The 24,189-nt window shown below is 39.7% G+C and overlaps 1 protein-coding gene across 5 annotated transcripts; it reads left to right on the plus strand.

Annotated features, from left to right (window-relative positions):
* The first annotated feature begins 672 nt into the window (after window positions 1-672).
* LOC147239119 (signal transducer and activator of transcription 5B-like) lies at window positions 673-22,773 on the plus strand. 5 transcript variants are annotated; one of them, XM_086195826.1, is made up of 20 exons: window positions 832-985; window positions 1,972-2,106; window positions 3,381-3,537; window positions 3,824-3,913; window positions 4,092-4,269; window positions 5,749-5,879; window positions 7,609-7,760; window positions 10,313-10,468; window positions 11,703-11,882; window positions 12,470-12,557; window positions 14,797-14,919; window positions 15,006-15,098; window positions 15,612-15,818; window positions 16,125-16,219; window positions 16,875-17,017; window positions 17,186-17,341; window positions 17,511-17,562; window positions 18,205-18,312; window positions 18,931-19,073; window positions 19,744-22,773. In XM_086195826.1, the coding sequence occupies exons 2-19, from the start codon at window positions 1,979-1,981 to the stop codon at window positions 19,052-19,054; spliced, it is 2,361 nt and encodes a 786-aa protein (XP_086051952.1). In that variant the 5' UTR covers window positions 832-985; window positions 1,972-1,978; the 3' UTR covers window positions 19,055-19,073; window positions 19,744-22,773. The 5 variants fall into 5 exon arrangements, with proteins under 5 accessions (XP_086051955.1, XP_086051952.1, XP_086051951.1 ...); XM_086195829.1 differs by having other exon boundaries at window positions 673-985; window positions 1,972-2,012; window positions 18,931-22,773; XM_086195825.1 differs by having other exon boundaries at window positions 18,931-22,773.
* The last annotated feature ends 1,416 nt before the right edge of the window (window positions 22,774-24,189 follow it).

Consider the following 24,189-nt stretch of genomic DNA (forward strand, 5'->3'; position numbering starts at 1 on the left):
AGGGTCAAATAAATCGTGATAGATACATGTTTTTATGCAATAATTGTTTGTGAATTAAAAGGAATAGCCTAATTTTTTTTAACATGATCAGTTGTATGGAGATAGTTTCCTAAAACATTATTGACTACATGATTATAATAGATAGCTGGATATATTAAGAAGATTATGATGATGCATATTACATAGAGATAATTGCATACATTTATACATTGAAATGGTTGGGTTTTTAAAATAAATGTTCCTGGAATAAATTTTACATTCATTCTTTGTCACATGATCAATTATAATCTGAGTGTCATATCATACACACGTGATAAGAGGATCCCAATAAAGTCGCGGGACAGCTGTGTATTCATATTCAGAGAATGAAATCATCATACCATATATGGTACTGTACAGTAGAGTACATATATTGTATAGCTTTGAACACGGAAAAATTAAAACGATATCAAAAATTTCCGATTGAACAATGTGTATTATCGTTGCTCAAATTTGTTTTCAACCATCTTTTGTTCATTTCTTTTGATTTAGTTTTTTCCATCAACAAACACACGCACACACGCACACACACACACACACACACACACACACACACGGATACCTGAAACACAACTGTAGGTGGGGCTGTCAGCGGAAATCGCTGTCAGGACCTCACCAAGCATGCTAAATTTCATTTGACCGGGAATTTTACAGATTAAAAAATGAAAAAAATAATAACAGCAGCTGTTCCACAGCCTATCTCGGTCCTGACTTACTTAGCGTAATCAAATTATTATTCGACAGAGATTTTATTTAGACATGTATGACCGGAAGTTAGCTCTCCTGTGTTGCTGTACCTTGATGCTGGTAAACAGCAACTGCTTTGAAGTAGTTGACGATGTAACACGTACGTCAACTAACCTGTGTAAGGTTTAAAAGTTTTGTGTGAATGTATTGTTTGCTGCTTGTCCGTGCTGTTGCTTTAAGGTGGGCAGTCTCTTTAAAGGTGAGTTAAATGCGTTACTATACCGTACACGAGACGTGTGGCGCAAGTGAGGGAGTTCGAGTTTGAGCGCTGCTGTCATTTATTGTATGGGAGCGCTGGTTGCTAGCTAACAGATTAGCATAATTTGGCTAGCTAACCTAATGTTGTCCAGTCCCACAAAAGTACATTTGCGTGCTTTTTGCTCATTATTTGTAATGCAATATACGGGAAGAAATGCCTCGGAGATTATTTTAGCGTAACTTGGGGTCAACGACTCAACTTCTGTATAACGTTGCAGCAGTGTTAGCTTTCTCGGCTATCTCTTAAACGGAGGAACGTCTGCTTTTCCTTGCATTCTTCAGAATTCTTTAAATGTTTTTGGCCTTTTTCGGTATATAATTGTATGTTATTAGCGTTGTATATTTTATGAAATGCTTACTACAAACAGTGTCAGGTATTCAGGATCTGTCAGTTGCTAAATCTGCTTGCTTAGAGGTGGTATATAAACTTAACATTCAATGCATTCTATCATTCACTATCATTTGGAATAATAAAATAGAATACATATTCCTATTGTTCAGTCTGTCAAATTGTGGATGTTTTCAGCAAATGACCTCAGGTTGCATTTGTATTCTCGTTCATTTTTGCAATATTGAGGAATTTCTATCTACAGGGTTTACATAATTTTAATGATTTAGTCTTATTTGATTTTATAAGACAAATAAGTACATTTGCCTGTATTTTCCATTGCTGACTTGGTTTGAACACCTGTTGCCCATCTTAAAAGTAACTGTAAAGAATGATGCCATCAGTCTTTACAATATGACTAGTTCTTTGTTCTTCTGTGTGTCTTTGTGTCCTTCTTTGTCATATTCTGTTCTACTTCTCTCTTTCATCTGTGTTAATTGTTTCTTATGTTTTCCTTGTTTATGAATTTTGCTTCCTTTCCTTCCCACTTGTACATCCTCTACCTGGTTTATTCTTCTCATATTATCTGGCTTTCACAGGAGCATCATGGCAATGTGGATCCAGGCCCAGCAGCTACAGGGTGAGGCTTTGCACCAGATGCAGGCGCTGTATGGTCAGCACTTTCCCATTGAGGTTCGACACTACCTGGCCCAGTGGATTGAAAATCAGCTATGGTATGAACTAGATGTCTTCAGTTTTATTCATACATTGGGCCATAAAATTAATTTATGAATGAAGATCTCTTGGTAACTCACAACTGGATTCACTTTCAATCCAGAGGGGTATATTTTGATGATATAATGGTTTTTGAAGTATGAACAAACCAAATATCTGAATCCCGAAATTGAAATATAAATACCTACCCTTCAAAGGAATAGTTGAATATTTTGGTCAATCTGTTTGGACACAATCTACTATCAAATAATTTTTTTGGCCTTCAGTTTAAAGCCTTTATTGTATTTAAACCAAATTTGCAGAACAACAAAACTGTGGTGAAAAACCGTACTCATTACATATTATAGTCTGCACATCCCTTTTTAGAAAATGTTAACTGCTACTTTGGGAAGAGGGCAACATCACTTAAATAAACGAAGTCAAGAGGACCAGAATCAAATGATTATGTGAGTTGAAGTAGCATGAAATTGGATTTCGTTTAATTTTGAACATGGAACCATTTCAATTTGAGATTTTGGTAGATCAGTGATGAATTGTTCAGCTCCACTACCAACCATCATAGTGAGCAGTTACCATAGTACTTTACATGCCTACTCATACTCAATGCTAGGGACGAACATCATCTGCAGATATTGGACATTTTACTAATATATTGGTGTCAATCTGTCCGCAGTTCTTCCCCAGTCTCTTCTTCTTTGGTCATCATCAGTTGCTTTAAATATGATTCATTTAGTTTTTCCAAATGGATTGGAAATATTAAAAAAAAGTTATTCCTTTTCAAATTCGCAAGGTTTACATGTGTTTTTCACTGTGTGCACTTTGTGAAATGTGTTTAAATTATTTTATATAGCTAATACCAGCCTCAGTAAATATTGTCCGTCAGCAGAAATCAGTTCTAAAACATTGGTACTGCATATGGGATGTTGACCAAAAATTCAATATCGTGTGTCTCTTTTCAATAGCATACACACTGTATCTACATTATCTTCACATTCACTCATAGATGAAGCTAAAGTGTTGGTAGAGACTTCATTATTCCTCACTCACTTAATGTGGTCATGATTCTACAGACATTTTGATCAGGCCTTTTCTGTTGGAGCTCCAAGAGTCTGATGTATCCCTGAGTGGTACATCAAAATACCCTCAATAACTCTCGTGATTTATTTTTTGCATTGCATGATATATAGTGTTTCCCTTGGATTTCTTTTGGTTTTTGAAGTCTGGGTCAGATGCATGGGAAAGCACCTTGATTCATGAACTGTTCCATTCACAGGGATTCAGTTGAGTTGGACAACCCAGCAGAGGAAGCCAAAGCCAAGCGTCTACTAGACAACCTGGTGGCAGAGCTGCAGAGGAAAGCTCAGCTTCAGGGAGGAGAGGATGGCTTTCTTCTCAAAATCAAGCTGGGACACTATGCAACCCAGCTCAAGGTAAGCAAGGAAAACTAACCTGTGAAAGTCTTTTAACCACTTCCTGTAACTTTATGATGAAACTGATGGTGCAGTTTAGTGATATTCTAGTACCTTAAAGTTTTTTTCTGCAGGTATGTGTGACAACTGTTCATGCCATTGCTATACTTGTTGTTGTGGTATCAACCATATTAACACTGTAGAATTTAAAAAGTCAGAAGGAGGAAATATTTTATACCCCTGGATTTAAAAATAAGATGCTTAAAGTCATCACTGATGTTGTGTGGTGTGTATGATATCTTTTCAGAGCACTTATGACCGCTGTCCTTTTGAGCTGGTTCGCTGCATTAAACACATCCTGCACTCAGAGCAGAGGCTGGTTCATGAAGCATCAAATGTAAGAGTTGAAGCAGTTTTGGGGATGATACTTTTGAGTGTGGATGGATTGTTCAGGTGGTTTAGGATTTCCGCATCTGGATATGACTTAAATAAATAGTAAATGACATAAATTGTTAAGGAAGGAAAAAGTAACATCTGGAGCAAATCTCTATACCATTGATGTATTGGTGTTTTAGGCCAGTTGTGGCACTGGGGGACAGGCCATGGATAGCCTGTCCCAGCGCCATCAGCAGATTAACCAGGCCTTTGAGGAGCTCCGTCTAGCTACACAGGAGACAGAGAATGAACTGAGAAAGCTGCAGCACAGCCAGGAGTACTTCATTATCCAATACCAGGAGAACCTGCGCCTCCAAGGTGAGGATGAGGGACACACTTATACTTAAGTTGGGGTTTTGCCCTACATCAGGGGTATTTAGTAAACAAAACAGTCCAGTTGTTGTAAATTTCCTCTGTCAAGTCAAATACTTACGAACTACTACACTTTTGACATGGATTTCTCTGTTTATTTTTCACATGTAAACAGTTTAGAGAACGTCTGGTCATGAAAATTTCTCTCACACGAGTAGAAAAGTCAAGGACTCGTGGACATGTATTGGTGAAAATGAGTATGAAAACTGTATATTGGGTAGATTGGGACAGGTCACCTTGGTAACTGAGAAAGTATAAGACAACGGCAGTTGTTCTCATATGCAGTGTTGTCCTTCACTTCATCCCCAGTGTATCTGCTTGGGAAAAAAAACAACAAAAAAGCCATGTACACAGACCCTCCATTACCCTTTAGACTGCTCTGTTGAAATTGTTAGCAAACATGTTATTTAAACATTCAGTAGTTATGGAGCAACATTATCATTTATTTGAAGCCATGTCTCTGTCTACAAGGTAAATCGTAAGTCCTGTATTCCCTCTCCTTTATTTTTATTTTTATTTTCTCTTATCTACTGAAGGAAATTTGTAACTCTTTACTGGGTAAATGCTCCAACATGTTTACTCCCTAGTGGCACACTGTAGTTTTGTGGTGCAGGTAGTATACAGTGTGTTTTTCAGATGTTGTTAACCAAAATAAGAAAGCCAGAAGGCTACACAATAAGAGATAATAAAGCTATATAAAATAGAGGGAAGTCATGGAATCCCTGATGATTCTCATACTGCCATTTGATATGTACTGTTTATGAAAATACAGGTCATATTGTAGCTGCTTTTAAAGAATTCCCCTCGGTGTAGGTAGTGTATACTCTCCATGTAACAAAATGAAACTCCTACTTTTGTCCCCTGATTCTATCTTTGTGTATCTTCATACAGAGACATTAATAACTGCAATGCAGGATTCTTACCTTGAACAGTTGGAGTAAAAAGAGAAAAAGTTATCAATGACAACATTTACAGGCACACCACCTACCTGTATTAATAAGAATATGAAAATATGGTAGACAAAACTGTTTATGTAATTTTGTTACTTTTAATTAATGCATTAATGATACTATTTGTTGGTTATTCTTACCTGATGTGTTTGTATTTTTGTTTATGAATGAGTTTAATATAACTTGCATTAACCACACGTTTAGCAAGGTTGCCTAGCAATGAGTCAGAAGTACAGCAGCTTTCTTGTGCATGCTATGTCCAACACGCACAAAGTAGGATATTTGGAATAGTCCAACTAACATGACAACAAACAGGAATCTTCCCACAAATGCGGTCCATAAATGCTGAATATTACCTTCACCAGATGAAAGACCTTAATCGGAATATGGTGTACATGTAAATGCAGTCAGTGTTTCTGTGTGGGCAAGTGTTTATAACAACCTCTCTGTCTAATGTTTCATCCTGGTCTGTTAGCCCAGCTGACCAGTCTGGCATCCCTGCCTCCAGCTGAACGCACCCAGCGAGAAACCACTCTGCAGAGCAAAAGGGCCACTGTAGAGGCTTGGCTCACCAGAGAGGCCAGCACACTACAGAAATACAGGCTTGTATGAAGACACTACATATGCATTAACACATACACACACACACACACACACACACACACACACAGAGGACACACTGTGTGTGTGCTGTAGTTCTGCAACAAGGGCCCACATAGAATTTTTTTGAGGGCTTTGCCTTAAAAAAAAAGAATGTATGTATATATTTACTAACTTATGTACTGATTGGCTGACTTTGCTGTGCAAAATATCAGAACTTTCCAAAAGGCACTGGTGTCATTACTGGCATTCTTTTTCAAGCAACCAATTATATGGTTGCCCAAAAGTGGGTCTACAGTCATCACCCTGGTAACCAACAAATTGGAGGAGAGGCTTATTCTTGCTCAATCTCTTCATCTCAGCACTTTTCTGCTAAATAGAAATCACCATGTGGACACAGGCCAGGCAAAGAGATACAAACACCATACATGAAAGTTGACCAAACAAATTTTTATTAAGAGCAAGTGGCTCTGTTATAGAACAAGAACATTATGTGAGCTTTGTTTCCTGTAAGCCAGTCATTTTTAATGATGCCAGCTAAAGGAAAGAGCATGCTGAGATGAAAATAGGTATTTAAAATCATTTAATTTCAAGTTAAATAGAATTAAACATAAAATTAAGTTTCTTCCTTAGGGGATGTTCACAAAATGGCTATCTCAATTTATCAATTAAAGGATTGTCTTTTGCAGATAAAATAAGAAGTACTAATTTTTTATGGTGTGTTTGACCTATTAAGGGGTGACGAACATGTAAATGGGAAATTTATGGATTCAATCAACCACAGTGACAGAAATTGTAGCAGATGTGAAATGTGTGTTACTTCTCACTTGTTGGTCTTGGGAGGGAGTAGGAACACATATGTTCTCTTTTAATATAGTAGTCATGGCAAAGCCAGAGCTGGAAAACAAACACTCATTTGTCTGAAAAAAAGTATTCTGCAAACACCAGTCTAATCAAGTTTGGCACTCAAAGCTAGCAGTAAGCTGACATCTAGCTGATTCAGCTGAGCTAATATTGAACATATTTGCTAACCACAATCCTAACTTTTATATAACCAAGTGACTGACTTATTTGAATGTAGTCACCTGTGGTAGATCCATCACTCTTCATTTTGACATCATAAACATTGCACACTTGGCTTGGCCTGACATTTTGACAAATGGTGCAGGTGTGCTGCTGCTGGACTGGAGTCTTAAACACAAGTATCCATCTCTGATACTGAAAACGAGTTGCAGTGCAGCTCTGCTCATTTGCATGTGTCATCAAGGTAAATACTGAACTAGATTAAACATAAGCTGTGATAAACTAATTTTACGCCATGATGGTAATTTCCTGCAGGCTTATTAAATGTTGACAATGACGAAACAAGTCCGTTTCCCACGTTTGCACGCAGCATAACAGTAAATTCAGTAGCATGCAAACATGGGATTTTTCTGTATTCTGGTTACTTCTGTGTGCATATATTTTAGCACATCACTTGTGATGTGCCAAAATATATGCACAAAAGGGAGCTGATGTGTGCGGACTCTTCTTTTTTCTTCGTCTTTCTTTTTTCTTTGTCTTTCTATATTGATTTTGAGTCCAGCATCTGTTTATGGGATGTGCGCGACTTCTCTGCTTTTACTTGTGTACATGAGCATATTGGTACTGTCCTGCTATCTCTCATTGCATGCCTGTTTCTTGTGTTTGCATTGGGTTTGTGTTTGTTAGCATGAAGTTGGTGGTGTGTTTGCAGGACCTGTCAGAACAACACCAGAAGACCCTGGCATTGCTGAGGAAGCAGCAGACACTGATCCTGGATGAAGAGCTCATCCAGTGGAAGAGGAGGCAGCAGCTGGCAGGCAACGGTGGTCCTCATGAGGGAGGACTGGATATCCTCCAGTCATGGTACATATTGGGGATGTTTGTAAATGAGTTTTGACTAGCATTTTCTTCAATAGTTTCACCTTCCTCAGGCAAACCTGTGATTGTTCGATTTATTTTTTTAATTTATTTTTTTGTCATATGAGGGACGTATCAGCTCTTTTCCTACAATTAAGAATTTAACTCACAAAAGTAAGTGTATATGCATATACACTGCCTGGCCACAAAAAAAGTCACCACCTGGATTTAACTAAGCAAATATATACGAGCCTCCAATTCGATAATTACTGCATGGGTGATTGTCTTTCAGCTGGCAACAAGTTATTTAACCCCAACTGGTGCAATGAGTTGCTTCCCATTTCTTAAACAACCATGTCAAAAGACACATCCCGTGGTCTTGGAAAAGATGTTAGTCTGTTTGAGAAGGGTCAAATCATGGGCATGCATCAAGCATAGAAAACATTTAAAAAGATTTCAGAAACTGCTAAGATTGGTTGAGGACTGTCCAACGCGTTATTGGAAAACTGGAAGGATAGCGGGGACCCATTGTCTTAGGAAGAAATGTGGCCGGAAAAAAATACTGACTGATTGTGATCAGTGATCACTTAAACGTTTGGTGAAATAAACTCGAAGAAAAACAATAGTAGAACTCAGGGCTATGTTTTATAGTGAAAGTAAGAGCATTTCCACACGCACAATGCGAAGGGAACTCAAGGGATTGGGACTGAACAGCTGTGTAGCCTTAAGAAAACCACTAATCAGTGAGGCAAACTGGAAAAAAAGGCTTCAGTTTGCTAGACAGCATAAAGATTGGACTCTGGAGCAATGGAAGAATGATCATGTGGTCTGATGAGTCCACATTTACCCTGTTTCAGAGTGATGGGCGCATCAGGGTAAGAAGAGAGGATGATGAAGAGATGCACCCATCATGCCCAGTGCCGACTGTACAAGCCTGTGGGGGCAGTGCTATGATCTGGGGTTGCTGCAGTTGGTCAGGTCTAGGTTCAGCAATGTTACTGTTTGTGCTCAAAGAATGAGATCAGCTGACTACCTGAATATACTGAATGACCAGGTTATTCCATCAATGGATTTTTTCTTCTTAAAGCCAACTTCCATGCCTGGGGATCCGACAGCCAAGGCCCCCGCCTTGAACTGCCACCCAAGCCACAAAGCACCGGACTCTTCTGGTTCCTCCTACGGGTGGTGGGTCCATGGGAGGATGAGTTCATGTCTTCCCTTCGGGCTAGGCCTGGCTGGGCCCCATGAACCAAGGCCTGGCCACCAGGCGCTCGCCATCGAGCCCCTACCCTGGGCTGGCTCCAGGGCAGGGCCCCGGCGCCCCTCCGGGCTGGGTAACCAAACTCCTCACTGTTCCTTCCAACTCCTTGCTGTTCCTTCCTTCCTGTCCTCAACCAGAAAAGGGTGGTTTGCCCACTCCAGGTCAGGGGGAGGTCCTGCCTCAGGTGGAGGAGTTTAAGTATCTCGGGGTCTTGTTCACGAGTGAGGGTAGGATGGAGTGGGAGATTGACAGGCAGATTGGTGCGGCATCCGCAGTGTTGCCGGCACTAAACCAGTCTGTTGTGGTGAAGAGGGAGCTTAGCCAAAAGGCGAGGCTCTCGATTTACCGGTCAATCTACGTTCCAACCCTCACCTATGGTCATGAGCTTTGGGTAATGACCGAAAGAACGAGATCGTGAATACAAGTGGCCGAAATGATTTTCCTCCGCAGGGTGGCTGGGTTCTCCCTTAGAGATAGGGTGAGAAGCTCAGTCATTCGGGAGGGACTCAGAGTAGAGCCGCTGCTCCTTCATGTAGAGGAGTCAGTTGAGGTGGTTCGGGCATCTGGTGAGGATGCCTCCTGGACGCCTCCCTCGGGAGGTGTTCCAGGCATGCCCAACCGGGAGGAGGCCTCGGGCAGACCCAGGACAGGCTGGAGGGACTATATCTCTCGGCTGGCCTGGAAACGCCTTGGGATTCCCCCGGAAGAGCTGGTGGAAGTGGCTGGGGATGGGACAGTCTGGGCTTCCTTGCTGAGGCTGCTGCACCCACGACCTGGACCCACCGGATAAAGCGGAGGACAACGACAACGATTTTTTTCTACCCTGATGGCACGGGCATATTCCAAGATGACAATGCCAGGGTTCATCGGGCTCGAATTGAAGAGTGGTTCAGGGAACATGAGACATCATTTTCACACATGGATTGGCCATCATAGAGTCCAGACCTTAACCCCCTTGAGAATCTTTGGGATGTGCTGGAGAAGGCTTTGCGCAGCAGTCAGACTCTATCATCATCAATACAAGATCTTTTTTATTACTGCAACATTGGATGGAAATAAATCTTGTGACATTGCAGAAGCTTATCGTAACAATGACACAGCAAATGTGTGCCGTAATCAAAGCTAAAGGCGGTCCAACAAAATATTAAAGTGTGTGACTTTTTTTGGTGGCAACTTTTTTATTTTTGGCCAGGCAGTGTATTTTTACAGAAAAACCCAGCTCATCATGTTAGCCCCATCTTATCCACTCTCTCTGTACTTCCACATGATGATTTATTCCCCCCTTATCATCTGCCAGGTGTGAGAAGCTGGCCGACCTGATCTGGCAGAACAGGCAGCAGATCAGACGCTGTGAGCATCTAACTCAGCAGCTTCCTCTGCCAGGCCCCATGGAAGATCTGCTCAGCAAACTCAATGCTGACATCACAGATATAATTTCTGCCCTTGTTACCAGGTGAGAGTTACCTCTGCTGTCTTTTGAGGAAGTCCAGGACAGTGTTTCATGATATGTGGGTTGCTGGTAAATCATGCCTCTCTAGTTTGCAGCAGTGTGGCTCAGAGTGAGCAGCTCTTTGTCTTACAGAATGGATGGGTAAGTGCCTTCAGATCTGGTTATCGTGATACTTTTTTTGGCTTATCAATCACAAAAGTAAAGAAAAAAACTAGAAACGCATTTGAATACCTTTCCTAAAATTATTGATTCAACACAGTATAAATAGAAGCGTTTTTGTCATTTTTCAGTCTGTGCCCACATTGTCGTATAACTAGCACATACACTTGGGCCTTTCTTTGTGTCCATCAATATTTTAAAGAGTTGCTCAAATCTTGAGGCAGTGCAAAGCATTTGCACCACTCAATAAAAAACCTGGTCTTTAGGCTTGTGCAGGTGCAGTATTTTTCATATGTAAGGGTGCAACGTTCAGAATGGATGCTGCACTGACAGGTACAATCTGCTTGTCACACACGCAAATGTGCCGCAGCACACACTTTGAAAATATCACAACTAAAACATTCCTTTGTTAAGGATGATTGTTTTGAGCATCATGTCTACTTCTACTGCTTATTCATATGAATTGTATAATTTCTCTATTGCTTACATTCTGTTACATTATAACACATATGTTCTACACACTGGAGTAGCAGGAGGCCATCATTGATTGCTTTTGGGTAAACAATGCATCATGAAGGTGGGGTCATTTTCACAGCTGTTTTGTAAAATGCTTTTTAGGAAAGGGAACTCATTGAGTGGGGGTACTGAAGACTGTGGGTGGGATAATGACTGCTTGGCATGATTGGGTGTTTCTGGGGCATCAGGGGGGCCTGTAATTGCTGGCTGTAGTGCTAGAGTTGGTATCCTTCAATGTTTTGGTAAACACAAACTCAGTCTGTTGAAGTGTCGGGTAATGATGCCTAATGCCACATTAATGTCATGATATGAGGTGGGATACTTGTATGAGCAGGAGGGTAGAGGTCTCAACCTCATATTGAAACACCCTCCATACTCTCTCTGAGTATGAATGCTTAGCTTTTTTCAGACCAGGAAGTCTTGTGAGCTTGGTGTCGTGTGAGAGCTTCAGGTGCCATTTATACAAAGTATTAGGATCTTGTTGAACAGGTGTGTCTCTGTGTTTTTATCACTGCCTTCAGGTTATTCCAATCATCATGTCATTATCCCCTTTTCTGTCCAGCACCTTCATCATTGAAAAGCAGCCGCCTCAGGTGTTAAGGACCCAGACCAAGTTTGCAGCCACAGTGCGCCTTCTAGTGGGTGGGAAGCTCAATGTCCACATGAATCCCCCTCAGGTCAAGGCTGTCATTGTTAGTGAGCAGCAGGCCAAAGCTCTGCTAAAAAACGAGAGCACACACAGGTGAGGGGTCACAAACTGGCATGCAGACTAGCCTGATCGGAGATCTGAAATTAGGGGTCCCAAACGCCTGTTCTGGAGACCAGGCATGAGACACTCCACATATTTTATATTGCTTGGTACATAATATCAAACTAGAGTGAAATTTGATTGATAAATAGGTTTAAAACATAGTAACATTGTTTTGGTCATCGCCAATGTCCATACAAACAATACAGAAAAACTCAATAAATAAAGATCTCTTTAGCAGGACTGTCATTGTCATTGTGTCATTGTGTTGTTTGACATATTTGAAGTGGCCCTCTTACGACAAGACAGGAACTTCACTGGTCCCGTGAATTTTGAGTTTGAGACCCCTGTTGCAAATCTTGATTGCTCTTAAACTGTAAAACTGTCGACATAGCTATTTATGGCAGTTACTTTCTTGGATGTGAAAAGACAAATGACAAAGGCAGATAGACATTCACACATAAAACTATTGGGGATTTTCACTTGAAATTATAGATGTGACATGCAGTCTTTCCTTGTTTGAAGATATCCCCAGCTACTGTTATTGATATATTTCTAACTGCTTTATTTTGTGTTGTTAGTGAAAGCAGTGGTGAAATTCTCAACAATAATTGTGTGATGGAGTATCAACAGGCCACTGGCACCCTCAGTGCACACTTCAGAAACATGGTAAGCTCTATTTATAATCGTAGAATTAAATAAACTGTTCCCGTTGTAGGTCGGGTACAAGTACCTTTTATGATCCAGTAATTAGAATTAGAAAATGCAATTAGTAAAGAAATTTCGATGTGAATGCTGAAGCTTACGAGACAGAAATGCTGACTTTTGAATAATGTCTGAAAGTTTTGGAACAAATGAAGGTTTGGTTAAAATGCTTACATCAGTCTGCAAAACAGATTTTAATGCATACACTATATTTAATTCCCCAGTCTTTGAATAGTGCCCAAATTTGGAGGGGGTGGGCTAAACAAAACTTGAGAAGTGTAAAGATTTTGTAACGACCACTACATTTTTTTTTTAAGCTCATCCAGTCTTACTGGATATTTCTTTCAAAACTGAAACGCAATGGGGATTGTGGAAGCATCTCTTCATTATCATCAGACATCCCCACATGTTCATTTCTTAGTTATTTACAACTTTAAATGGGCCAGTGGAGTGTGATCATGTGATCAAGACAGCCTAGACCTGACTGCCCTCATTCGGGTTGGGGGATCTGTTTTTCAAATTCTGCACTTTCTTGGAATTTCAGCAATACAACTGCTATTTGTGATATCAAACAGATGTAGAAAAATCTTGAATAACAAACACAAATTAAATTATTGATGTGTCATGGCACAAAGTAGCCTGTCCCACACAGAATTACATGACATCAATACAACAAAAGCATTTCAGATACAGCTTTCAGTTACATAAAGAACATATTGCTTTATTGACAATGTGATACTATACCTTTAAAACTATAGCAAGTAAATACCCACAGAAATTATAGAGAAGTATCATATCCCGATAGAGACTCATCTGTACAGTGCCATCTTATTTTTAATCCATGCTTGTTCTATAAAATCTGCAAATAAAAATATTTTCTGCCCAACCAGTCTGAATCCCGGCTCAGCTAATAGTGCTTAGTTTAAAAAAAAAAAAATTAGATTGATGAATATTCAAACATAGAAAATAGATAGAGTCCAGTCAGATAGTTTTTCAACACAGTCTGGTTAAACAACTACGGACAAAGACAGCAGACCACAATGACAAAGCCTAGCCGACATGTTGAAAGAGGAACATACTTAACAGCTTGAGACACACCCTTTCCTTTTTACAACACTCTTCCACACTGATCCTCTCACCACTGGCTACACAAGCTGTGACCTAAAAGCTTGTTCATATAAACATTTCAGTAGTGCAGTTCCCATTCAAAGCATTACTGGTACAACGACACAAAAATGATATCGTTGATGTGAGGTATGAATGAGTTTAAACATTAAACCCTGACAGATGCTAACATTATATTATACACAGATATTAATAATAAGCTTGTGGTTTTGAACTGCCAATGGAAAACACAAACAAGCACCAGCACCAGTGCTAAGAGTTTACTTGAACTACGTATACCTTTGGGAAATGGTCATTGAGGTGACAGTAATCCCTCATAATAGATGTGTAGCTGAACCAATCAGTCTCTCTTTCTGTCGCACAAACAGCATTTTAAACATCCGTCTGAAACAGAGCGCTGGTAGTTCACTTGTTGTAGAAAAATATGTGCTGGCTACTTGCATTGGGTCTTGTGGAACTGGCCACGGTTTGAAACAGAGTGAAGGACAGACAGAATACATGAATTTGGGTTGGGCATGAATTGTGAATAGTGTGATTACATACATTTAGGGAGGAAACTCAAGTAACATATATTAATAAACAGACAATAGAAAGTTAATTTCTATTTTTTAATCAGAACTCTGTTTATTTTATGAAAATGTTAGGATTTTTGTAAGGATCTGTATCAAATAGGTTTTACTATGTTGGATATGATATTTAGATTAGTAATTTGGGTGTAATTTTAATTAATTGGGTAGCCCTAATGGTAGCCCTTGCCTTCATTATTATTATTACTATTATCAACAGATTTCTTGAATGCTATACTTCCGTAATGATGTATTTGTTGTTGTGATGATTCACATGCCAATAACCGTTAAATTACAAACGTCTGTGAAGATTCTGTCATTTTCGTTGTTATAGGAAGGCATCTGGACTTGTACCTTTAATCCAAAAAATCTATCAGTTTTACCAGACTTTTTACTGGGCTCATGCATCTTTAAATTGCAATGAATCACTCCTAGTAAAATGTTGCTTGTGTTTTTCCAAAGCTTTAATATAAATCCTGTGTGTTTTCTTGTCATTTCTGGTGTGTTTACAGTCACTGAAGCGGATCAAGCGTTCAGACCGTCGAGGTGCGGAGTCGGTGACTGAGGAAAAGTTCACAGTTCTGTTTGAATCACAGTTCAGTGTGGGAGGCAACGAGCTGGTCTTCCATGTCAAAGTAATTCAACATCACTTAGGAGCTTTTCCACCTGCAGCTCCATGTCCTGGTCTCTTCTGCATACTCATATATATGTCAACTTGCAGACTTTATCGCTGCCCGTAGTAGTGATCGTTCACGGCAGTCAGGACAACAACGCCACAGCAACAGTCCTATGGGATAATGCCTTTGCTGAGCCGGTGAGATGACTGTTCCCGAATGTTGCTTTTTTTGTTGTGTTATTTAAAACCCCAAAAAATGATGAATTAAAAAAAAAAATCATTTTATTAAAAAAAAACAAGATTTTAGATGAAAATTTAAAACAAATGTGTGATACAGTGCATAACTGGTAACAATCATCTTATCAATAGTACTACTTTCTTATTGAACCTGTTTCACACACTGAACTAAACAGTTTCTCTGCATTATGAATTCCCACATGGATCCAGTCTTCACCATTCAATCTTTTAAAAGTTTTTCCATGACCTGAACAGTTTATCTCCTTTATCACTTGACTTCTCATGTGTCTTTGGATATTTGTTCTACTGACTCTTTATTGCCTGCAGGGGTTTTAAATGTCTGTGTCCTTAAATGACCTAAATAGCATTGCCGAGTTTAAGTCAGACATGAACGGCACCACACCAGCTCCTGTGTTCTTACGCTTTTCCTCCTCTATTCTTTATTGTTTTCCACCCTTTTTATCATCTCCTCAGGGCAGGGTACCATTCATTGTTCCAGACAAGGTGCTGTGGCCCCAGCTGTGCGAGGCTCTCGATATGAAATACAAAGCTGAGATGCACAGTGGGCGTGGCCTGTCGGAGGATAACCTGGTCTTTCTAGCTCAAAAAGCTTTCACAAGCAGCAGCAACAACCCTGAGGACTATCGCAGCATGACCATTTCTTGGGCCCAGTTCAACAGGGTAAGGATTCATTCCTACTGACTTAATGCACAGTTGTACTGCAAGCAAAAATCTGTGCTCTCATTACTTGTCCTCCCACTGCATTATTCCATCCCAAATGATTGATTCATACAATTTTACAACTAAAGCCATGCTTCCAACCGACAGGTATGAAGAAGAACTCTTCACACTGGCCTGTAGCATTTTTTTTTTAGTTGGATGTTACAATAACCAGGTTACTGTAGTTTATATAAACATGTTTGATCAACCAGATTTCTCAGATTAAGATGACTGTAATTGTACTGAAGTCATGTCTTATTTGTGCAGGAGAGCTTACCTGGACGCAACTTCACCTTCTGGCAGTGGTTTGATGGAGTTGTGGAGCTCATGAAAAAACACCTTAAGCCTCACTGGAATGATGGGTAATGACTCACCCTGAGTGGTAGTAGTAGATTCTCTGAGGGGAGGGAAGCAGTGTTTAACTGCCCCTAGTTTTCTTAAAATGTGGCTAATTTGTATCATGAAGGTCCATGTAATATTTCCCCTCTTTCTGCACATGTATACTGTAGGTAAATGCAGCCAGATTCTGTCAAAGCTGTCCCAGCTATTTATTGTTTTGTTTCCTAGAGTATAATGAGGCCCATAGACACTTCTGTTAATCAGCATTTGCTCAATAACCATACTAGTAATTAAAAGACATATTGTATACTGTGAATGTGAAATGATCTCCCAGTGAGAATGAATTAAATTGAATATTTTTCTTATGAGAAGCTAAAGGTGTTTGCTGACGTGCAGATGGAATTATCTGACCACAGTCATTAGCAGGGCTGAGGGCTAGATGCAACTGTCTCTTATGGGAAATTTAGGGGTTAGGGCTTACAGATTGTGCTTGGTCTCAATGTAGTCTGAGTGTAATCCTGCTGACAATTGAGCACCTAATTACTGTAATTGGTCACTTTGAAGTGTGGCTGTCTGTATAAGAAACAAAAAGAACACTACTACTTATCCACTGTTATAAGAAATGATCTCTTAAAACATACACACCCCATGTTTGTATGTGTATCTGTTTTCTTGCAGGGCTATCTTGGGCTTTGTTAACAAGCAGCAGGCACAGGACATGCTCATGTCCAAACCTAATGGCACCTTTCTGCTGCGATTCAGTGACTCTGAGATTGGAGGCATTACCATTGCCTGGGTGGCTGAGAACCCCAACAAACCAGGTAGCAGGCTGCTGCACATTAAAGGTCCTTTTCCTCTGAGGGTACTGCCCAGCACTTTTCACTGGACCATCACAAATCTGTGCTTAGATGAGATGAGTGAAGCTGACACCATGTGGAGGAGTCTTGGTAAATACAGTGATTAGGATTCTCATTCCTGTTTGTGAGTAGGTGAGAGGCTGGTCTGGAATCTGTTGCCTTATACAACTAAGGACTTCTCCATTCGCTCCTTGGCTGACCGCATCAGTGACCTCAATCACCTTCTGTTTCTCTATCCTGACCGACCCAAAGACGAGGTCTTTGCCAAGTACTACACCCCTCCACTCTGTATGTATCATTATGACTTGACTGCTATGGATTCAATATGACCATGTTTTATTTTGTAGAGAGGTACAGACTATTTTCTTGATGTATTTGAATATGATTCACAAGAAGTCTGAAAACCAATCAAATTCCTGTTAAATTCACCATTTTAAATTGTATGTTTATCTTCCAGCAAAAGCAGTGGATGGATATGTAAAACCACAGATCAAACAAGTTGTGCCAGAGTGAGTGTTTTCTTTTTCATTTATAAGGTCACCTAACTTACCTTTGATAACCTTTCAAGCTTTATTTAGTTTAATTGGGATTCAGCTCGGGTTGGGCAGCATCTGAGTTTACACCTTTAAAGCGATACTTTGTCTTAGCAAAGTTCATCTGTGATTGTCACAAATTAAGTCATTTTAGAGTGGTATCCCTCAAGAGTGAAATGTCACCAAACCTTGGAGGATTACAGGTGTAACTGGACACAGAATCCATAAAAAAGACAACATTTGAGCAGTTCCTATGAAGTCCTGAGAGTGTGGAAAATGATGGAATCAAACTGTTGTATGTGTGACAAGGGCTTCAAGTGTGTGCATTTACTCCTAGAAGCTTTATCAATCCTATATGCATATACCCTTAACATTTTCTTTGAAGTGAAGTCAATGATAGTGTGTTTCAGCATTTAACCTGTGGCATCAAAGGTGAAATAATGTTCTTGAATATTTGGAATACAGTAATATCTGAGGTGTCCTGAGAAGCATTTCCGTGGCCTCTCAGCAAAGACTAACATGTCAGTATCATGAGAAGGTGTCAGCCATTAGAGCTGTTGTGTGATTATGGACATTGTAAAAATAGCTGAAGTAATGTGTGGTGCATGTCTCTGTCAGATTCACCACCCCAAACCCTGAGCCCAGTGGAGCAACTCCCACATTCATGGACCACACAGCTTCTCCGTCTGTGGGCCACCCCAACAACTTTGGTGCCTACCCTTCTATGTAAGCTTTTTTTTTTTTACTTTTACACATGTATGACATACATATAATACTCATTACATATGTGGACAGATGGCGTTTAACTGGTTTATTGAACGATATGTGGCTGTCTTTCTTGAATTAACTCTCTGTCCATATTGCTGCAACCTACTTATAAAGTACAGCCAAATAAATATTTCCTAGATACATTTTTAAAAAATTGAAGCGTTGTGTCACCCAAAGTGAATATTGTTTCCTTTCAAGTTATCACAAATAGGCCGATCATTATTTTAAAGAGTTTTGTAGATGACTGATCTAGGATCATATGTGACATGAAAAAATAAATAAATTGAAGTTCAAGTTTACTAAGTCCTCGAGTTGCCTCATCAAAGTGAATAATTGATTACTTGTGTAGAGAGTACTGCAAATCTGTACTGTAGCAGAGATATGGCTGGGATTGCTTACTCAACTACAAGTAAAGCTACCACCCAGGGACACACCCAGGATACACCTCTGTAATACTACTGCAAAGGGAGAAGTTTAGACCGTCCCATTCTCCTGTCAGCATCTCTTGACCAGCAAGAAGAGACTGGTGGGTCTTCTTTGGTGCATCCTCCATGAACTCTGCTGCTGTCCTTTCAGGAGTGATGCCATGTTGGATGCAGAGGGAGACTTTGACCTGGAGGACACCATGGATGTAGCTCGCCATGTGGAGGAGCTGCTGCGCAGGCCCATGGCCAGCCAGTGGAGTAGTCAGCAGTCCTGAAGCCTCTGCACACTTCCAGGTCTCCATCTTCGCTAACAGACATGTAATCTCTACTAGACAGTTTCTCTGGCATGTCCACATCGCAGCTCTCTGGCCATATTGTTTTTAGCTGCGCACAGGACTTTTGAAAGATAAGAGGTCTGGAATTGAGTAGCAAGAGAGGTTAGCTGGCATCTGACAGCCCTCTCCCACTCCCCTGTTTTCTCAGGACTGTTGGTTTGATCCAGTGGCAGATACAGTAAGCTTTGACAAGCTATAGAAGGCACCAGGCCTTTTTGGCATCAGAAATCAAAGTAGCTTCTCTTAAAATTATTTTTTTTTGGACACATTGAACTTTGGTAACTGAGGTTATATACTGACAAATTTTATTTCCCTTTATTTTACCAGGGATATTAGTCAGTAACCTATCAGTATCTAGGGAATCAAGAAAAGAAATGTCACAAAAAGAAGGCTTCAGGCAAGACTATCTAATTATTACTTAACAGCAGTTACAAGATAATAGCAAATAGAATTTCCCTTCATTGCCAAAGAATTTTGAGTTACTTGTTTAAATACATTGTCATTTTGATTGAGAACATCTCAGTCCAAGTAAGGGACGTAGGAGCTGTTACTCTGACATGAACTTGGCTGTGACTTAAGCCTTCAGATGCATTTAACCCTGATGGAGAATCATTCTGCTATGCCCCCAGACACTCCTGAAGCTGCACCTGTCAAAATCCAGCTGCTCAGGACTACTCTGAAGTAAAAGTACCTGAAGTATTCACAGTATTCATTATGCTCAACATTGTAAGAGACAGAGGTTGAGGGAGTCGAGTGTACTGACCTGACCAGAGTCATTTGTGCTGTACCGCCTCACACACATGCACCCAATATTCTCCCCTGCTGCACATAAACAGCTTCCTCTGAACTTTTACTTTGTAGTCACATCATCTATACTTCAAGCACGGCCATGTTTTCTCTACTTAAAAAACTTCAGATTTCATATGTGTCCTCATCACATTAATTGCTGGCCATAGACTTTAGAACACAGTGGATTCAATTGAACCTTTTAAAACCCTAAATGGCCATAAGAATTGTTTAAAAAAGCAAAATTGTGTTTTACCAACTCTGGTAAGCAGACAGTATTGCACTGGCAAAATACTGAAGGATATTTTGCACATTTCTATTAAGGGTAGACAGTGATCAATTGTTTTGTGATCATCAAACTTCAGCCAGGCTGATGAAAGCCTCTATTATCAAAGCAGAATTCTGCTAGGCTGGGCTGTCAAACCATAGAGCTGAAACCAGTTCCTTTAACCATCCAGTATTCTGCTGCATTCTGGTTTCTAACCAGTGTTGAATCCCTTAAAGCTAAATATGCCTATTTGGCAGCCTTGACGTATGTTTAACTACTGTCATACAATAGTTAGGTTACTAGGTTTGCCACCACAAGCCAATTGTCCATGGTCACCAGACCAAGTACAACACCTGAGTGTTTTGTTTTGTTTTGTTTTTTACCTCTGCCAAAATTAAATGTTGATCTGTTTACACAAATCTAGTCGGCTCCTGTAAAGGATATCTGGAGGATGATGTGGCGATTGTCCATCACATTTTGGGGAAAATGTGTTAATAGACATCCTTCAGTTTATTTTTTGTTTGTTTTTGGAGTCACACTTATAGTTTCTGAGGAAGTCAACACTTTAGGAGTGATTTCTAAACTTAAAGGTTACATAGTCTTGCTTTAAGTATTTGATGTGGACATTTTTGTGTAACCACTGTGTATTGGTGCAAAGTATTAAATTCCTCTATTACAGTCATTCTCTAATGACTAACACTGTCTGCCTCTCAGCAAAAATGGCCCTCAGTGCTAATTTGGCCTCTTGAAGTCAGTGTTCATTACTGATTTGAACAGGGCAAGAGTCTGAACTGGACTTATGAAAAGCCAGTTCCTCTTAAGTTTTTAGTACGTTGCTGTATTTGCTCTGACATCAGGTGGTTCAGCTCAGTTCTCATTTGAACGACTGTTTTAGTACACTTTTGCTGTGTCAAAGGTCTGTTATTTCCAGAGTACAATAGAACATACCGTTAGACACCCCCATGGTATACACACTGGTATACACAATTTCAAGATTCCTCAAGCCACCTGACAGGCCTGGAAAAGCTGAACAGGGCCTGAGAGCTCTGGTGATGGGGACAATATTTATACTGGAACGCAGTAATAGACACAGCAAGCTAACTTATGTGAACTTATAACACCATACTAAATTACATCATTTAAAACTCCTTTGTAACAATTCATAATTCCTGCCCTTACTTGGAGTATGAGAAACGTATTTCCAAGATTCCAAATGTATTGTTTCCTGAACACCAAAGACATTTTAGGGGTTGACAATCAGTGTGCACAATTCACATTTGTTCTATCACTTCGGCAGTTCTTGTGCATGTTAATTGTTATTTGTCTCATGATTCATAGTGAGTCTATCAATGGGAGATGTTTGTTTCTAGAATCATTCAGTGTTTACAGGACAACGCCCTCATCAAACCATATTAATCATGATGGTTGCGTGTTTCACATCACTAAAGCAGGCATTCCCAAAGTTTTCAGCTGTTCAAGACACTTGCAAGTCCCACTATCCTCAAGGCTGGTTAAAGTGATACTTCACCCCAAGAGTATTTTTCCTCCTAAGTACTAAAAAAATAGGTGTCAAGCTCACAAAGATGTTTTTTCTATCCCATTTCAACTCTTTGTGGCTCCAAATGCAGACAGCCAGCCACATACGTTAGGCTAAAAGCTGATGGGGGCTGACATCTAATAATCACAAAACTCTCCAAAAACGTCCATTTTAACACTGTCAGGCACTTGCCCAGTATAATATGCATCTGTACTATCCAGCTGTATGCTCAGTAATCCCCAAACACTTTGATTTTCTCTAAAAAGAAACTTCTGGTTCTGCACTGCATAAATGAGTTAGTTGGTTGTTTGGTTCAACTGTGTCAGCTGGTTCTACTCAGTGCAGAACCGGAAGGGTTGAAAAATAAATCTGTCATTTCAGTGTCATCAGGCAGCAGCTGATCTGTTCCAATCTAATGACAATGACTGCATTTAAAGCTTTTCTATAATTGCTTTAATTTAATCATGTTTAGTAAAAGCTTCTTATATGTGGATCCTCTCTGGAGACACGCATTTGTCTGTGCCTTGTGGCTCATTAAGGGACATTTTAAAGCCATTGTGTTTAGCACTAGATGTAATCAGTGCACGTCCGCTGCCTTTAGAGAGCACAACTCATTTGCAGTGAAAGTATGGAGCCCCTAAGGTCTTATGAGAATAAACCGACATGGACAAATATGTTTTTCCTCGTCTCATGGGGCGCTCCATACGAAAGTGACCACAGTAAACCTCAGGAAAACCCCTCGTGGCTAAAACCATGAGGCTAAATCCACCAAACAACACCAGATGGGATACTTTTCAAACTCTTTTGCTTTTTTAGGGTATTAAATCTGTAAAAGCTGATTCTGTGTACTAAATCAGCAAAAGCAAACAAGCACTTTGATTTTCATACCAGCATTTATTGGATTTTCTCGCTAATGAAGTCATCTTCTGTTTGTATTGAATATAATTCATGTCTGTATGTCTTCTGGTTTTCTAACTTCTGTACAGTCTGCTCTTATAGACTTCCACATTGCGCTCTATTTTACTTTAATAACAATGTTATGATATGACATTAAACATTTTCTAATCAATCACCTTCCATTTACTGTCATCATTTTTGGTTTTCTTACACTTTTTGGAGTACTGTGTTGGATATGGTCTGATATTTAATATTTGTTATCATGCAAGACAGCTGGACATGTACAGATAGAGGAATCATAATTTTATAAACCAGTTTTTATTAGTTAAGCTGAAGAAAATAAACATACAGGCAAGTTACAGAGAAACCTATTTTGCAGTATTCTCTTCCATAACTCCTGATTAGTGTTTCACAGTATTTAGTTCAAGCTTGCAAAGTTTTTCACTCAAGTCCCGCATGCCACATTTTGTTACATTTTGCCGCTTGGCAGCCATATTTAAATCACTTGTTCATGCCAATAAGACCAGGGCCTGTGTAACTCCTAACTTGAAGGACTAACTTTAATTTTCTCATTTAACAGTACCAAATCAATTAGACCAAACCTCCACTGTTGTGTACTTGAACAAATGGTTGTTCTGTTTCAAGTGTGCCTTTTTCTTTTAATGGTCCCGATCTTCAGTAATTAAATAATGAGTTCACCAGTGAAGGTGAGTTAAAGAAAACTAGTCAACTTACATGTTTTATTTGAGATGATCAGTAGGGCTCACCTCCAGCAGCTTCACATACTTCTGCTCTAGGTGGGGCATGATGACATTTATGGTCTTCTTTAGCCCCTTGGAAGCAATCAGTTCTTAAGACACACAAATGCTTTGACAGTCCTAGTGTGGTATTTACTGAAGTATTTTATACAGTGGAACAAAGTATTAAAATATCTTCAGCCTGTGTGGACCAGAACTTATTTTTAGCTAGGGGTTCATAAATTACTTTATATGTTTTATATGCAGACCATAAATATGACTTGCGTAGTTTGAATCTTAATTGCGCAAAAAAAAAAAAAAATCCAAGGAGTAGCACTGCAATCAAAATGATTTGGTGACCTCAGATATATTTTTTAAATGTGTTGAATTCATGAGAACCTAAAATTTGTTGTTTCAAAAATCAGAGGACATCAATTTGAAGAGGCTAAACAGATTTTCTGGTTCAAAAACACTCATGGTTCAGAGAAACAGTAGTTCTGGAGGAATTCTTCGGTTTGTTTTTCTACTTCTCAAGAGTCAGAGACAAGACCAGAGACCACCTTCATATATTTGGTGTCCTGTAAAATTATGAAGGCAATACTGAAATTGCTTGGCCAAATAGTTATCTAGGAATCAGTGATCCTACATACACTGTACATCTGTAAACAAAACTACAAGAATTTAAGAATGTCTGTCCCCATGGTCCAACTGCCTGCAGGATGGAACTTGGCTGTCTGATTCCCAGCTATGAAAGCTGGCTTTTGGGACACGGAGTGCAACCTCTCTGGCAGGGAAGGAGCCAGAGCTGATGGAAGAGGTTGAGCATTACTGGTTTTGGAGTCCCTAGGAA

This window comes from Aulostomus chinensis, chromosome 23 (genome assembly GCF_037954235.1).
Source record: "Aulostomus chinensis isolate RoL2024-O1b breed Wild chromosome 23, RoL_Achi_v1.0, whole genome shotgun sequence".
Taxonomy (NCBI): domain Eukaryota; kingdom Metazoa; phylum Chordata; class Actinopteri; order Syngnathiformes; family Aulostomidae; genus Aulostomus; species Aulostomus chinensis.

Bases quoted from the DNA above. Each gene is read 5' to 3' on its own strand.
- LOC147239119 (XM_086195825.1), top strand. From the start codon at position 1,979: ATGGCAATGTGGATCCAGGCCCAGCAGCTACAGGGTGAGGCTTTGCAC. The intron at 3,914-4,091 runs GTAAGAGTTGAA...TTGGTGTTTTAG, and splicing joins TGGTTCATGAAGCATCAAAT to GCCAGTTGTGGCACTGGGGG. The intron at 5,880-7,608 runs GTATGAAGACAC...GTGTGTTTGCAG, and splicing joins CACTACAGAAATACAGGCTT to GACCTGTCAGAACAACACCA.